General features: G+C 41.0%; 1 protein-coding gene across 1 annotated transcript in view; it reads right to left on the bottom strand.

Moving 5' to 3' along the window:
* The window catches only part of Ube2r2 (ubiquitin conjugating enzyme E2 R2), a 64,997-nt gene that overhangs the window by 4,790 nt on the left and 42,263 nt on the right, over window positions 1–17,944 (bottom strand). Inside the window, exons 3-4 of the mRNA XM_048363681.1 lie at window positions 14,960–15,057; window positions 4,440–4,574 (exon numbers count right to left, since the gene is read on the bottom strand). Coding sequence (XP_048219638.1) covers window positions 4,440–4,574; window positions 14,960–15,057 — 233 coding nt within the window. The remainder of the gene's footprint in view (window positions 1–4,439; window positions 4,575–14,959; window positions 15,058–17,944) is intronic.

The raw sequence follows: 17,944 nt of genomic DNA, 5'->3' as shown, positions 1-17,944 counted from the left end.
GAGTCAGACTCGACAAATGGGATTACATAAAAATAAAAAGCTTCTGCACCGCAAAGGACACAGTTACTAAACTAGTAAGACAGCCAACAGACTGGGAGAAGATCTTTATCAGCAATACATCCAACAAAGGCCTAATATCCAAAATATACAAGGAGCTCAAGAAATTAACACCCCCCCCCCCCAAAAAAAGCTAACAAATGGGCAAAGGAGCTAAAGAAAGACTTCTCAGAAAAAGAGGTAAGAATGGCAAATGAACACATGTTTAACTTCTCAGGCCATAAAGGAAATGTAAATCAAAACAGCACTGAGACTCCATCTACTTCACCCTAGTATGATTGGCCAATATTGAGAATTCAAAGAGCAGTAAATGCTGGGAGGGATGTGGGAAAAAAGGAACCTTATTATTTATTACACTGTTTTTGGGAATGTAAACTAGTATAACCATTCTGGAAGGCAGTTTGGAGATTCCTAAAAATAAAACCTAAATATAGACAACTTCCCTATGACCAAGCTGTACTACTCTTGGGCATCTGACCAGAACATCACAAGCCAGGATACTGTAAAGGCACTTGCACATCTATGTTTACTGCTGCACTATAGCCAAGTTAAAAAATTAAAAAGCAGAAACAAATAACAGCCCAGATGCCCTACAAACCCCAATCCTGTCCCCACCCCCACCCCCAAAAAAGTGTGGTGCGCTGGATGCCTCTCAGGTTTGTGTAATGCTAGCTACTCAGGAGGCTAAGATCTGAGGATCCAGGTTAGGAGCCAGCCTGAGTAACCAAGTCCAGGAGGCTCCTATCTCCAATTAATCACAGAAAAAGATGGAAGTGGTACTTGTGGCTCAAGGGGTAGAATGCTAGCCTTGAGCAAAAGGAACCCAGGGACAACACCCAGGCCCAGAGTTCAAGCCCTAAGACTGCCCCCCCACCAAAAAAAGTAGAATATACACAATGGAATTTCACTCATATACATAAACACAATGGAATTTTACTCATCCATTAGAAATAATAGGTCATTTGCAGGGAAATGGATGAACCTAGAACAAAATCATGAGCCAAAACAGAGCCATATTTTCTCTCATATATGGAAGCCAGATCTAAAACACAACTGTATAGTACAACATGATAGCTTATAGAGGATCTTTTTTTTTTTTTTTTTTTGCCAGTCCTGGGGCTTGAACTCAGGGCCTGAGCACTGTCCCTGGCTTCTTTTTGCTCAAGGCTAGCACTCTACTAACTTGAGCCACAGTGCCCCTTCTGGCTTTTTCCATATATGTGGTGCTGAGGAATCAAACCCAGGACCTCATGTATACGAGGCAAGCACTTTTGCCACTAGGCTATTTTCCCAGCCCGAGGCCTTTAAAGAAAAACACAAACAAACATACAAACAGACTAAATGAGGATTCTCTAGGGAGGAAACTAAAGACTTAACACCTCTGAATATCTAAGATACTATTTATCAAAACAAATTCCAGGCAATGGAAACATGTTTTTATTTTTGCTGCTGTGTTTTTTTAGGAGGGCACAATGGAGGGGGGGCGCACAGGAATGAAAGAACGAATGATAAACTGATGCAGTCATGGTATTCAGTACACATGATGGGAAAGAAATAAAAGAACTGAACTATGCAATTAGTGGGCAGCAATGGGAGGAAGAAAATGGAGGAAAGGAAAGGGTAAAAGGGGTGACACTGTCCAGGAAGAACTGTACTCATTAGAGTGCAAGGCCTTGAGTTCAAGCCCCAGTAACAGCACAGAGGAAAAAAGAAAAAGGAAAAAAAAGAACATCAGTTTCCCTATTTAACCTGGGAAGACCCTCTTTTGTCACTCTTAAGTTGCCATGCCTTGCATACTGATGCTCAGAGGGCTTCACTCTGCTCTCACACCATTCTCCTGATACATCTTACCTTATGGTTCCAACCACTCTGTTTATAGTGACAGTTCTCAATCATAAGTCCTCAGCTATTTCTTCTGAGTTCTAGCCACTTTAAGAACCAATGGCTTTTGGATATCCCTATTATGTGAATGTTAACTCTTGACTCAGTAAAACTACATTTGTCATTTTCTACCCTAAGGAAAATGTCTCTCACTGAAAAAGTACCACACAACTTACACGCCAAAGTTATAATACTTTGGACAATACTGGGCTTCTTGCATATCTGTATTTTAGCAACCATCCTTTTCTCTTTTCTTGAGGTCTTTTTCCTTCAAAGGCTATGGTTTAGGGAAGGAGGCCTACTAGAAAAAAGCATACAACAGCTTATTTGTAGTATTTAGCAATCACACGTGATTTCTTGACCTTGTATTTTTTTGTTATTGTTTCATATTACATGGCGGCCATCTCACTTATAGAGAGGGTTGTCACTATGAAAATAGTAACTGAACTGGAACTTTGTTTTTGTGTGTCCAGGCTTGAAGTTAAGCACCTGGGTGCTTAAGCTTTTTTGCTCATGAGGCTGGGAATGTGGTTTAGTGGTAGAGTGCTTGCCTAGCATGCATGAAACCCTGGATTCAATTCCTCAGTACTACATAAACAGAAAAGGCTGAAGTGAAGTGGCCCCTGTGGTTCAAGTGGTAGAGAGCTAGCCTTGAGCAAGAGAAGCTCAGGGACAGTGCCCAGGCCCCAAGTTCAAGTCCCAGGACTGGCAAAAACAAACAATCAAAATGCTCAAGGTTAGCATTCCATTTCTGTCTTTTTTGGTGGTTTATTTTATTTATTTATTTTTGCCAGTCCTGGGGCTTGAACTAAGGGGCCTAAGCATTGTCCCTGGCTTCTTTTTGCTCAAGGCTACTGGCACTCTACCACAGTGCTACTTCTGGCTTTTTCTACATATGTGGTGTTGAAGAATCAAACCCAGGGCTTCATGTATGCGAGGCAAGCACTCTACCACAAGGCCATATTCCCAGCCCTTTTTTGGTGGTTTATTGGAGATTAGTCTCACAAACTTTCCTGCCTAGACTGCCTTCAAACTGTAATCCTCAAAATCTCAGTTTCCTGAGTAGCTGGGATTACAGGCATGAGCCACTAGCATCTATAACTATTTAGAGGCTCTATTTTAAGGTATAAAATATAGAATTAAGGAGAATGGAGCCAGCTGCAGTGGCATACACTTGTAATCCCCAACTCTTCAGGATGAAGATATCACTGTTCAAGGCCCACCTGATTAAAACATTAGAAAGGCCACTGTCTTAATCAATAAGCTGAATCTAATGGTGCCTATCCATAATCTTAGCTATGTGGCTTGAAGCCAAGAATGAACAAAAACTCAAAAGCCCCATCTGAAAAATAACCGAAGCAAAAAAGGGCTAAGAACAGCATGGCTCTAATGTAGAGGCAGCAAGTAGGAAGCCCCAAGTTCAAATATTTGGGGGGGGGGGGGGGGAGAACACACTTTGAAACTCATAGCCATTATGTAACCCTTCTATCTCACTGTGTTTGACAAGGAAATGAAAAGCTGACCCAATTTTTTTGCTTTTATACAGATGGAGACACTAAACACTCAAAAAGTCAAATGATATGTGGTCACATGAAATGTGCCAACACCAGTAGATTCTGGTTCTTGCTGTGCATCAGTTTTACCGCATAACTATTGTTAACAATGAAGATACCCAGTAGATGCTTGCCACCATGGCCAAAAGGATCTTTAAGTCGTGGTATTTCACTATTAAAAATTACTCTCTTCCATAAGGTATATTTATACCTGCAATGTCTGATGCTTTGGATAAACATGTTTACTACATTTGATGGACACAAAAGCCAAGAGGGTTCTTAAAATGGCTAGGAAGGAAATCCTGCAAGATTGAACCAGGCAGTGGTGCAAGCCTATATAATGCAAGCACTCAAGAGACTAAGATAGGAGTCTCATGAGTTCAAGGCCAGTCTAGGTTACAGCAAATGAGGCTTTGTCTCAAAAAAAAAAAAAAAAAAGAAAGAAAGAAAAGAAAAGAAAATTGGGGTCTCGGTAGCTCACACCTGTAATCCTAGCAACAGGAGGCTGAGATCTGAGCATTATGGTACAAAGCCAGCCCAGACAGGCAAGTTCATAGAACTCCAGTTAATCACAGAAAAGGCTGGAATGGTGCTGTGGCTCAAGTGGTAGAGTGTTAGCCTTGAGCAAAAGGAACTCAGGGACAGACTCCAGGCCCAGAGTACAAAGTTCCAGGACCAACAATATGATAGACAGATATCTAAGAAGAATGTGGAAGTGCTGGTTCCTAGGAAACTGGATATCTATCTGGCCTTATTTTTGGGGTGTCACTTCAATAGCCAAGCTCATGGATTCAAGCAGAAATCTTCCTTTTCCATACTACAAATATAACTGAAAGGAGTCATCCTGGAGTGGTCAGGATATTTAAATTTCATTTAAATGCTTGGTTGCAGAATACATTTTGGCCTATAGAAAGATGAAGTAATAAAAGACAAAACAAAGTATCTTACCTAATGATTTCAGCATATTCTTTGTCTTTTCCTTTGCTGTCCCTCCATTTCCTGAACATAACCGAAGCATCCACATTGGCTGGGGAGAAGGTGTTGGGCTCATTAAGCAGTGAGATTACACTTAACAGGATAGTCCTGAAAATAGGGGGAAAGGATCAGTTGTGAATATCCATATAAAATTTTCCAATACAACTTAAGGGCTTAGATAATATTTTGTTTTCAGTATTCAGCTGTCTAGGCTAGGAAAGGTGCTTACCAGGCATGACGGCACATTCAACCTCTTCAGGAAGACTACTACTTTGAGGCCAGCCTATGCTACAACAATCAAAAGGAAACCAACTGCTGACTGGGGGACAGGGCAGAGCAAATGCATGAATCTGGCATGAAGGTCACATTGCAAAGAATGCAGTGATTCTTGAATGCACTGTCTCGACTGCCTACATGTTCCATTCTGCAGAAAGCAGATATCTAGAAGCTTTCAAGTGCCATGTATTAAAGAAAAGATTACTTAAAGTTAGGTGGAACAGGAAAAGTGTAAAATATTTTAGTTTTAAGGTCATATTCTCTTGGAAGAAGGTAAACATGACACCAGTTATCCTATTTGTATTGTGGGCCCTTAAGACACCTGAAAAATATTAAGTACTTCATGTCTACAAGCAAAGGAAAACACATTTCTCAAGAGGAAAAAGGCAAAGCCTTTAAAGACCTAATCTCTGAATAATCTACCTTTACAAAAAATATTTACTGAGTACCTACTGTCTTTCAGAGGCACCAAGTAAGACATCAAATGTACAATGGTGAGCAAGTGAGATGCCATCCTTGACTTCCCAGTGCTAACACATCTAGCAGATCCATACAAAATTCAGCATTTCAAACAGTCAATCTTAAGAGACTAAAGTTCCAAGGAACCATGGAAGAGGCCTCTGTGGCATGAAAAGAGCTCCAAGACATTCCAAACTTCTCATGGATGTTTTTCCTCTGAAAGTTTGTTAGGGGGGAAAAAAGATGGAAGAATTATATTTCTTTACCTTTTCTCACTGATGTGAAGTTTTTTTTTTTTGGCCAGTCCTGGGCCTTGGACTCAGGGCCTGAGCACTGTCCCTGGCTTCTTCCCGCTCAAGGCTAGCACTCTGCCACTTGAGCCACAGCGCCGCTTCTGGCCGTTTTCTGTATATGTGGTGCTGGGGAATCGAACCAAGGGCCTCGTGTATCCGAGGCAGGCACTCTTGCCACTAGGCTATATCCCCAGCCCTGATGTGAAGTTTTATACATCACTGTTCTTGCAAAACTGCTTTTTGCTTATGGTTCCAAGCAAAAAAGTAAAAGACAGGAACTAGGCAATTCGATATTTGATTTAATTAAACCTTTTCCTAATAGTGGTAAAGCATTTCTGTTATTTGATTACCCAGGATTATGACTAGGACACTTTCAAAGAAAACTTTGTTACCCACTCCCCTCTTCTATAGGTTAAGAATAATTCTTAGCTGGGTGCCAGTGGTTCATGCTTCTAATCCTAGCTACTCAGGAGGCTGAGAAATGAGGATCACAGCTAGCCTAGGCAGGAAAGTCTGTGAGACTCTTATCTCCAATTAACCACCAAAAAGCCAAATAAGAATGTGCAGCCCCTAGTTCAAGCCCCAGTACCAGCATGTGCACACATATGCACACATACACAGGCACGCACACACACAGAATTACATTATTGGTTTCTTTTTCTCCCAACCAGTCCCAAAAAAGTGTTATTAGTGTTATTTAAAGACACTCAGCTGCAGGATGTACATGTAAGAGACATTATACAAACCATACCAAGTACTGAGAACTGGGTAGAGAAAGACCTTGAAAGATCAGCAGCACACTGTCACCTCACAGGCTACACATACCTCTTTTACCCAAACAGGCGGCAATGATGCCAACCTCAAAGAAGCAAAGTTTCCAAATAATATAAAATTTAGACCTGTACACATACCAATTAAGATTTCTCCAGCACTGACTAGTACAAAACAAAATTTGACACTTGTACACAAACATAGCAACTTCCAAACCAAAAAAGAATGATTTTAGAAAGCTAAATGAATCAGTGGTAGAAATGGAATTTTCTTTTGAGGAGGGAAGAAGAAATTAATGGTAACATCAACTTTAAGGTGCACATAATCCTTCCTGTGAGTTCTTGAGAAGGGGGCAGAAATGAAATAGAAATCTTAGCTTAATTTACCATCTTAATTTGGTCGGCAAGGTTCACAATTTTTCAGGATTAAAACTGTATGTGTAGGCGGGAATGTGGCTTAGTGGTAGAGTGCTTGCCTAGCATGCATGAAGCCCTGAGTTCTATTCCTCAGCACCACATATACAGAAAAAGCCAGAAATGGCACTGTGGCTCAAGTGGTAGAGTGCTAGCCTTGAGCCAAAAGAAGCCAGGGACAGTGCTCAGGCCCTGAGTCCAAGCCCCAGGACTGGCAAAAAAAAAAAAAAAAAAAAAAAAAAAACCAAACCCAAAAACCAAACTTGTATGTGTATGCATATATCCCTCCAGGCAGCATGTGAGCGGTAGAAAGGGCTTATTTTTAAAAAATAAATAAGTTTAGCTCCCTTCACACACATGTACGCGCACACAGATTTAGACTCTGGGTAAGCTGATGTACGGAAAAATAAGCCCAATTCTAATACCACAAGGAAATGCCATGTACGGTGTAACCACTTTTGACTTTGTGTTCTATACTGACCCTTCTCATTTTGGGGTCTTTTAATCTCTCATTTATACTCTTTCCAAAGATAAAACTAACACTACAAAATGATTCAGTTAAAACTGTCCTCATTCAAGGTGCACTGTGTTCATAAATTCATTAACACATTCATTAATTCATGTGTTCATTAACATGTTGAACTGAAATCCTTTTGTACAACTACTTAAAATATAAACAAAACATTGTCTTCATTACATAATTGTCCTTAACACATGGAAGAGTAATTTAAAGAAAGTATTAGAACAAAGAAGCCAGCTATGACTAAGAAAACAGAACATCTAATAGAAAAATATAGTAGTTTAATTGCTTCACATATTACAAACAGCTTTTCCTTATGCTGCTGAAACACAGAAATGTACAGTGCTGCTGCACAGTGCTGGACCTGCTACTGACTGAGAATACAAGGTAGGGATCGGGGGCTGAGATTAAATATACAAAGCCAGACTGTTTAAAAAAAAAATGTGTTTGGTGGTACTGGCAGTTTTGAACTCAGGGCCCTGTAAGAGCTAGACAGGTGTACTACCACTTAGGTCATGCCCTCTGCCAGGCCAGCCTGAACCACAATCTTGCCTCAACATTCTAGTGTCATAAATGATCTGTAAGTAAATACAAGAAGTAAATTATAATTAATCTGCAGCACAGTGTCTGCCTACTAAATCCTGAAGTCAAACCCCAGTATGTCCTGCTCCTACCAAAAAACCTTTCTGCAAATTGGGTGTGGTCACGTACACCTGTAATCCTAGCACTTGGAAGGTAAAGGCAGGAGGCTCAGGAGTTTTGAGGCTAGCCTACGCTACATATCAAGAATCTGTCTTAAGGGGCTGGGAATATGGCCTAGTGGCATGAGTGTTTGCCTAGTACACATGAAGCCCTGGGTTCGATTCCTCAGCACCACATATATACAAAAGGCCAGAAGTGGCGCTGTGGCTCAAGGGGTAGAGTGCTAGCCTTGAGCAAAAAGAAGCCAGGGAGAGTGCTCAGGCCCTGAGTCTAAGCCCCAGGACTGGCAAAAAAAAAAAAAAAAGCACCAAATGAACCACTTTATTTCACAGCAACTAGCTAAAAACAAAAACAAGAAGAAAAGTATTCCACATCTACTCACTTGACCATACTTTCCTGACACTTCCTCAGAATTCTGAGCATTACCAGGTATTCCAGGCAGATGACATTCCAAAAAGCATCACTAAAATGTGCCCTTTAGAAAGTCACAAACACCAAAACACAATGAAGAATATCTAATGAACTTAGAGACAAAAGGTCCAAGAAGGTAAAAGGTTTCCAAAGCAAGTATTTTATAGAGCTGCACATGAAGATCTTAGGGGTGGATTCACAGATAACTATTCCCAGTTGTGAAGCCTCTAAATCAAAAAACAAAAAGGCAAGGGGGAGAAAATATCTGCAGTGAGGTTTGGGAAATGTCCCTAAATCTCAAATACCTTACAGGCCCAAGTGGAAAAAAAAATTGCTCAGATCCAATATGTAAAGTCCAAGTTTCAGATGGGCAGATTAGCATGAAAAGAATCCTCTGTCAAAGAAATCTGGTTAAAAAGTAGGCCTGTCTCTAAAATTTGCAATGCATATGACAGACTATATGTTTAATATACAAGTGAAGGGGTAAATACTGAATGTCTTTGGGTAGCAGCGACATATTACCTAGGAAGGAATGCAATGATGAAACTTGTTGGAGGCTGTGTATCTGACAGAAGAGAAGTAAGCATTTGGCTGAGAATATGGCCTAGCGGTAGAGTGTTCGCCCTGGGTTAGATTCTTCAGCACCACATATATAGAAAAAGCCAGAAGTGACACTGTAGCTCACAGTGATAGAGTGCTAGCCTTGAGCAAAAGAAGCTCAGAGACAGTGCCCAGGCCCTGAGTTCAAATCCCTGGACTGGCAAAAAAAAAAAAAAAAAGACGACCACTTCTTCTAACCTAGCTCTGAAAAATAAGGACCAAAATCATACTTAAGCCAGACACTGGTGGCTCACACCTGTAGTCCTAGCTACTCAGGAGGCTGAGATCTGAGGATCACAGTTCAAAGCAAGCCTGGGCAGGAAAGTCCATGAGACTCTTGTTGTTGTTTGTTTTTTTTTGCCAGTCCTGGGCCTTGGACTCAGGGCCTGAGCACTGTCCCTGGCTTCTTTTTGCTCAAGGCTAGCACTCTGCCACTTGAGCCACAGCGCCACTTCTGGCCGTTTTCTGTATATGTGGTGCTGGGGAATTGAACCCAGGGCTTCATGTATTCAAGGCAAGCACTCTTGACACTAGGCCATATCCCCAGCCCCCATGAGACTCTTATCTCCAATTACCCACCAGTAAACTGGAAGTGGCGCTGTTGCTCAAGTAGTTAGAGTGCTAGCCTTGAGCTGAAGAACTCAGGGACAGGGCCTGGGCCCAGAGTTCAAGGAGGGAGGGAGACAGAGAGAGGGAGAGGGAGAGGGGGGGAAGAGAGGGAGAGGGGGAGGGGGGGGAGAGAGAGAGAGAGAGAGAGAGAGCGCATACTTAAAAGGACAGCCCACTTTTCTTTTTTCTGGTCCAAATTTTCAATACATCTTCCAAATGACCCCAGTTTTTAAGTATAGTAATCCTCAGTATTCGTGAGGCACAGTTACCAAGACCCCCAAAAATGTGCCTGAAATCACGGAGTATCAAACACTATTCATACTATTTTTTCTTATACACACATAAGCATTTACTGGACAAAGTGTAATGTACAAGCTAGGTATAGTTTAGATTACAACAGCTACTAACAGAATTATAACAATATAGTTAATAATTGTAATAGTAATTGTAATAGTTGTGTGATTTCTTAAATGATCTCGTGGTATTCCACCTTGTCTCTTACAAGGAAGCATTTTAGAGCTTCTCCAGCATATCCAAATCATCAGCATCACTGCTCTTGTGTTGTGGGGCCAAGTAAAGAGTTGAACACAAGCAATTCTGCAGCTCCAAATGCACCAAATGCTAAGATAGCTACTAAGTGACTCAATGGCTACAGCACACACTGTCTGACTACAATGAAAAACAACAAAAAAGAAAGGATAATTCGTGTCCCCAAAGCTCGCTTGGTTAAATAGACAACTCATAAAATAGAAGTCATTTTATTTCTTCGTTTCTTGGTTGGTTGTGGAACTCAGGGCCTGGGCAGTGTCCTGGAGCTCTTTTGCCCAACAATAGCACTCTACCACTTTGAGCCACAATTCCACTTGTGGTTTTCTGGTGGTTAACTGGAGGTAAGAGTCTCATGGACTTTTTTGCACAGGCTGGCTTTGAACTGTGACTCTCAGATCTCAGCCTCTTGAGTAGCTAGGATTACAGGTGTGAGGCACCAGTGCCTGGCCAGAGAAGCCATTTCTAAAAACACAACTTCAAAACTAATACCATCAAAGAAATAATGGAAAATGTAGTGGAAGAGTAGCTCAAATCATAGAGGTCCTGCCTAGGAAGTGTGAGGTCAAACTCCAGTACTGAATGAATAAATGGATGGATAGATGGATGGAGGGCAAAATTGCGTAGATCATTTAATATTTGTATTATTGCACTTCTGATACATAGTCACTTAGGCTCTTAAAGTCAGATTTATACCAGATTTGAGAAATTTGCACCACAAGGGAAAATCCTAGCTATACATATGGTATTGGTAAATATCTGAAAGAAATCAAGAAAGAGGGCTGGGGATATGGCCTAGTGGCAAGAGTGCTTGCCTCGTAAACGTGAGGCCCTGGGTTCAATTCCCCAGCACCACAGATACAGAAAATGGCCAGAAGTGGCGCTGTGGCTCAAGTGGCAGAGTGCTAACCTTGAGCAAAAAGAAGTCAGGGACAGTGCTCAGGCCCTGAGTCCAAGCCCCAGGACTGGCAAAAAAAAAAAAAAAAAAAAAAAAAAGAAATCAAGAAAGAGACCAAATCAAGATTCACAGGTTTAGGACTTAATTACAAAGCATTAAAAGTGAGTTTGTTCTACCTAAATGAACCAAAAACTGAGTTAGAGAAATTGAACATAAATAAAAGTATGGTAACAGGGTAAATAGTGAGCTGAACTGATACCTATGCTCTGTTATGCATATATGCTAGAATAACAGCTAAGAAATGCACTTGTGATATTTGTGGTTCTATTATTATTCTGAAGACACCAACATCTGAGTATACCCACCCCTATAATCCAGGCTACTCAGAAGGCTTATTATCTCAGGATCTCAGTTCAAAGCCAACCTGGGGAGACAAGTCTAAGAGATTCTTGCTTGGGCACTGTCCCTGAGCTCTTTTGCTCAAGGCTAGCAATCTACCATTTTGAGCCACAGTGGCATTTCTGGTTTTCTGGTGCTTAACTGATAAGAATTTCATGGACTTTTCCTGCCTGGGCTAGCTTTGATCACAATCCTCAGATCTCAGCCTCCTAAGTAGGTAGCCAACCAACTCCAGAGAGATTCATGAGATTCTTATTTTCCCAATTAACCGACCACACACACACACAAAATAAAAAGCTGGAAGTGGAGGGTGGAGGTATGGCTCAGGTGGAAGAGAGCACCAGACTTGAGAGAAAAGGCCAAGGAAGAAAACAAAGCTCCTAGTTCAAGCTCAAAAAATAAAACATAAAACACCAGGGCCTATGAATGCTAGGCAAGTAAAAATGACTTATTGGAGGGAATAGGGAAGACAATGGGGTTTGAACTCCCAGATTAAAAATTACACAATAGGTAACAGTATAGTTTTTTTTTTTTATCACTTTTTGTGCCACTCCTGGGGCTTGAACTCAGGGGCTGTGCTAATTTTTATAATTGTTTAAGAAGCATGACTATCACATATACATATACATATAAATATTACTATAAACAATTAAATATCTAGATCAGGGTGAGGAATCATTTTTCTGCCAAGTACCATTTGATTTGTGATGCTAGCTAATATTGATGCTTACGTTGCTATTAAAAAAAAAGATCCTAGCACAGAAGAGTTGGCCAGTGTGTGTTACTGAAAGAAATTAATTTGCATCTCATTCTAAGTATTTGTCACACATTTAGAAGTGTACTAAGTGGACATAATTGACTAATTTGTCTTTTGTACTGTGGAAAAATTGATTCACATAAAAAACTTAATGAAGAAGTAAATAAAAAACCCAGGGATTGTAACTAGACCTGAGATCAAGCTCCAATACCTGAACACAGACAGAAAGAAAGAAAAAAAGATGGGCTGAGAATGTGGCTCCGTGGTAGAGTGCTTGCCCTAGCATGCATGAAGCCCTGGGTTTGAGTCCTCAGCACCACATAAAAAAAAAAAACCCGAAAGTGGCGCTGTGGCTTAAGAGGTGGAGTGCTAGCCTTGAGCAAAAAGAAGCCTGGAACAGTGCTCAGGGGAGGGGAGGTGGGAGGAGAGGAAAAGGAGAGGAGTTAGAAAGGGAGGGAGGGAAAGAAAAAAAAGCTCTGAGATTTATTAAATTTCAAGACCTGCTTGCAGTTGCTTTGGCAGTGTCAAACCAAATGACTGCCCACAACAGGACACTTGCTGTTCCTGATCTAGATAAATTAAAAAGTCAGTCAATACATGAGTAAGCAAAGAAATCACAAGAAATTGTCTTACAAATCATCACAAGAAACATGCGTAGGACTATGAGTAAGTTCAATACCTACTACTGGAAATATGGCCCTGCCAAATGCAATGGCACACACCTGTAATTCCCAGCACTGAGGAATCTGAGAGGCAGGAGTATAGAAGACAGCCCAGGCTACATAGCTACTTTGTCTTTAAAAAACAAAACAAAACAAAACAAAGAGGGGCTGGGAATATGCCTAGTGGCAAGAGTGCTTGCCTCGTATACATGAAGCCCTGGGTTCGATTCCCCAACACCACACATATAGAAAATGGCCAGAAGTGGTGCTATGGCTCAAGTGGCAGAGTGCTAGCCTTAAGCAAAAAGAAGCCAGAGATGGTGTTCAGGCCCTGAGTCCAAACCCAGGACTGGCAAAAAAACTAAACAACTTTCACTGTTATAGTAGTATATACTAAATATTGAGTTTATAAAAGATTAAGATTTTTCTACAAAAAGTACTGAGATCCAGGTGCCAATAGTTCAGGCCCAGCTACCCAGAAGACTGGGATCTGAGGATCATGGTTAAAAGCCAGCCCAAGCAGAAAAAATCCATAGGATTCATTTTCCGATTAACCACCAAAAAGCTATAGCTCAAGTGAGCTCTATGCTTGAGCACAAAAGCTCAGGACAGTGGGGCTGGGAATATGGCCTAGTGGTAGAGTGTTTACCTCATATACATGAAGCCTTGGGTTCAATTCCTCAGCACCACATATATTGAAAAAGTCAGAAGGGGCACTGTGGATCAAGTGGTAGAGTGCTAGCCTTGAGCAAAAAGAAGCCAGGACAGTGCTTAGGAACTGAGTCCCAAGCCCCAGCACTGGCAAAAAAAAAAAAAAGAAGAAGAAGAAAGACTCAGGGACAGTGCCTGGGCCCTAAGTTCAAGCCCCAGGACTAACACGGGAAAGGAAAGAAAGGAAGAAGGGAAGGGAAAAGAAAAGTCAGTAGTGAGAATCTAAATAAGGCAATATTCTCACATCTGCTGAGGGAAGGTGTATCACTGAGAGGGAGGGCTAACAAGGGGAATGAAAAAGGGCGACCACGGTTGAAGGAGTTCATTTGCATGTATGAAAACAGAACAATTCTGCTGAAATTACTTTGGGAAGGGAGGAGTGGGACAGAGGGAATAATAATACAGGGTGTGTGAGATTAGTATAGTGTATGCATGTGCGGAAATTTTACAATGGAACCCCTTTGTACAACTACTGTATATTAATTTTTAAAAAGGAAAAAAGGTGGGTACCAGTGACTCACACCTACAATCCCAGTGACTCAGGAGACTGATTTGAGGCTAGCTCAGTCTCATATCTCCAATTAACCACCAAAAAAGAAAGCCATTCAGTGGAGCTGTGGCTCCAGTGTCAAGTGGTAGGGCACTAGGCCTTGAGACAAACAAATAGCTCAGGGACAGTGCCTAGGCTGTAAGTTTAAGTCCTGTATAGAGACACATATACCAAAAGGAAAGGGAAGAGAAAGGGCAAGAGGGAAAGAAGGGGAAGAGAAAGGGGAAAGGCAAAGGGGAGGGGAAAGGTAAAGGGGAAGGAGAAAGGAAAGGAAAAGGAAAGGGAACAGGGAAAAGGAGGGGAAGGGTAACAAAGAAATCACAGACTTGAACTTAAACAATGTAAGAGGAAGAATTGTAGATCAAAAATTTCCTCCATGGTGAACTTTAAGGAAATGAGAGTCACATGCATTAAATGCTCAATAAATGCAGCAATTCAGATACTTCTTAAAACTATAACTGAAGTGCCAGGTACCAGTGGCTCACGCCTATAATCTTAACTATTCCAGCTGAAATTTAAAGCTAGTCCAGGCAGGAAAGTCTGTAAAACTCTTACCCTCAGTTAACCACAAAAAAGCCAAAAGTGGAGCTGTGGCTCAAGTGGTTAAAAAAAAGGCACAAAGACAGCGTCAGACCCTGAGTTCAAACCTCTACAGGCACACATAGAAACAAAAACAAAAACCCAATACCCCCACCCAAAGAAAAACATGCCACTGAAATATAGAAAGCTTCCTTTAACCCAAGTTAAAAAATACAATGAATTAAGACTCCAAAATCCATTACCCGAATGGTAGGCTAGTCACAAACATTTGGGAGGCTAAAGCAGGAGTTCAAAGTCAGCCTGGGCAACACAGTAAGACTGTTTCAAAAAGCAAAACAAAGTAGAACAAAACACCAAGAAAGTATTAACACCTTACCTCACATTCTGAGTAGGATTCCACCTTTCTGAGGGGAGTTCTCCACTCTGTGGGTCATCTACAGGTGGATGAAGAATCGAAATGCATACATCTCCATTCTACAAGACACAAATATCACACTGCATAAATACCCAAAAAGTGATATATAAGCCAGATGTGGTAGCACACACACATAATTCTAGCATTCAGGAGACTGAGGCAGGAAAATATAATGTTTGAGGCTATTAAAAAGATCATACACCAGAGCAGGGTGCTTGTAATCCTAGATACTTAGAAGGGTGAGATCTAAGAATTGTGGTTCAAAGTCAGTAAGGAAAGGAAAATCTGTGAGACTATCTCTAATTACCACCAAAAATGCTAGAAGTGCAAGTGTGGCTTAAGTGGTAGAGTGCTAGCTAGCTATGGGCAAAAACAAACACCTCAGGGCCAGCATGCCCAGGCCCTGAGTTCAAGCTCCAGGACTGTTGCCTGTGTGCTCCCACTCCCACATACGTGTGTACATGTGTGTACACATACACACACACACAAAACCACATACCATAAACAAGTTTGTTTCCTTCCAGGGATATGTTTCAACATATCAGTAAATAGAATATAACACAGGAATAAAATCAAGGACAATAATTATCTCAATAGATCCAGAAAAGGCCTCTGATAAAATGTAACATCTTTATGATAAATCCTTAAAGAAATTAGGAATCATATGATCATACCTGAATAAAGGATATATACAAAAATAACTAGGCACAAATTACACTAAGAAAAAAACCAACCTTCCTTTCTTCCTTTATTTCTTTTTTTCCAGTCCTGGGGCTTAAACTCAGGGCCTGGGCACTGTCCCTGAGCTTCTTTTGCTCAAGGCTAGTACTCTACCACTAGGCTATATTCCCAGCCCTTGTGCTTGAATTTTTAACCAAAGCAAAGGCAAGAATAAATCAAATCAGCAAAAAATCAAATTATTCCTATTTGTAGGAGTCTACCATAGAACTCTCAGATCTGACACTTTCAGAGAAGCAGAATACAAAAGCAACATATAAAAAACACCAACTTTTCTACATACCAATTTAAAAAAAAACTCATTGAAAAATAAATTAGGGGGTGGGGGGCTGGGAAGGTGGCTCAGTGGTAGAGTGCTTGCCTAGCATGCGCCCTGGGTTTGATTCCTCAGTACCACATGAAGAGCAGGGAAAGTGCCCAGGCCCTGAGTTCAAGCCACAGGACCACACACCCACACCTACACTTAGAAAATTAGGGAAAAAATCCCACTCACAATAATTTCAAAAAGGAAAAATCAAAAGTCATAAACTTAAGAAGGTAAGAGATAACAAAAACTATAAAACACTGAAGAAACTTTAAGAGGTGGCAAGAACTCTTGTCCATAGATCCTCAGCATTCATACTGGAAAAATGAACATAATGCATTGGTGCAGACTTGAAAATTCCAATGACAGGCATGGCTCAAAAAGTAGACCGCGGGCTGGGAATATGGCTTAGTGGCAAGAGTGCTTGCCTCATATACATGAAGCCCTGGGTTTGATTTCTCAGCACCACGCATACAGAAAACAGCCAGAAGTGGCGCTGTGGCTCAAGTGGCAGAGTGCTAGCCTTGAGGAAAAAGAAGCCAGGGACAGTGCTTAGGCCCTGAGTTCAAGCCCCAGAACTGGCAAAAAAGAAGAAAGTATCATAGTATTTCATTTCAAATTATACTACAGAGCAACAATAACAATTTCATGGTACAAAAACAGCCACGTAGACCAATGGAATACAAAAAGGGACCTAGAAATAAATTCATACAACTATAGTCATCTGAGAAAAGAAAAGGAAAGGAAAGAAAGTGAGAGGGTAGCATGCTAAATAAGTCCCTGGGTTTAATGCCCAGCAGCTAAACTACTACACACTATACCCTAATCCAGAATAGTAGTGAAACTAGCAGGACATTACAATTTGGGAGCACACAGAAAATAGTAGGTTGAATACAGACAATCAAAAGAAACTCCAGAACTAATGTAAAATAGTAACATATTTTCCTATGGGCTACCAAGCTATCTAAAACTCATCACTTAACTGTATATAAATCTTGACTTCATAATTGTATTGATGACTTTTTTCCTTTTTTCTCAGACCTTCTATGGGTGTGTGTATGTGTGTGTGTGTGTGTGTGTGTGTGTGTGTGTGTGTGTGTGTTTGTGTGTGTGTGTGTTGTAATAATTCCAAGACTTGAAATTTAGGTCTCCTACTCTACCACTTGAATCACACAATTTCATACTGATAATGAGCAATTCTTCAGAGGATGCCTCCTGGGGCTGGGTATGTGACTTAGTGGTAGAGTGCTTGATTAGCATGCATGAAGAAGACCTGGGTTTGATTCTTCAGTACCACATAAACAGAAAAGGCCAGAAGTGAAGCTGTGACTCAAGTGGTACGTAGAGTGCTAGCCTTGAGCAAGAGAAGCTCAGGGATAATGCCCAGGCCCTGAGTTTAGGCCCCAGGACTGGCAAAAACAAAACAAATAAACAAAAAACAAGAGGATGCCTCCGTCTGGCCAAGAACATGTCCCAGATCTCTAGAATCACAAATCCTGACATTGGCCCTCATAAAGTTCAATTCTGCCCCACAATAGATGAGTGGATCCAAAAAACATAGTAGTACTTGTACACAATGTAATCTTACACAGCCATAAGAAAGAATATTATGTCATTTGCGAGGAAATAGATGGATCTAGAAAAAAGCATGGTAAGTGAAGTAAGCCAAGCTCAGAGAGACAACTCTGTGAGACTCTTATCCAATTAGTCAGCAAAAACATGGAAGTAAAAACACTGGCTCAAGTTGCAGAGCACTAGCCTGGAGCCAAAAAGCTCAGGAACAGTGCTCTGACCCTGAGGTTCAAGCCCTAAGACTGTTAAGGGGTTCGAGGGAAGAGATTCCACATCCCTCCAAGAGTCCACCACTCAGAGACAAACTCAAAAAGATGGATTTATTTGGGAAG

Source organism: Perognathus longimembris, chromosome 1 (assembly GCF_023159225.1).
Source record: "Perognathus longimembris pacificus isolate PPM17 chromosome 1, ASM2315922v1, whole genome shotgun sequence".
NCBI lineage: Eukaryota > Metazoa > Chordata > Mammalia > Rodentia > Heteromyidae > Perognathus > Perognathus longimembris.
This window is presented reverse-complemented; position numbering and strand designations above follow the sequence as displayed.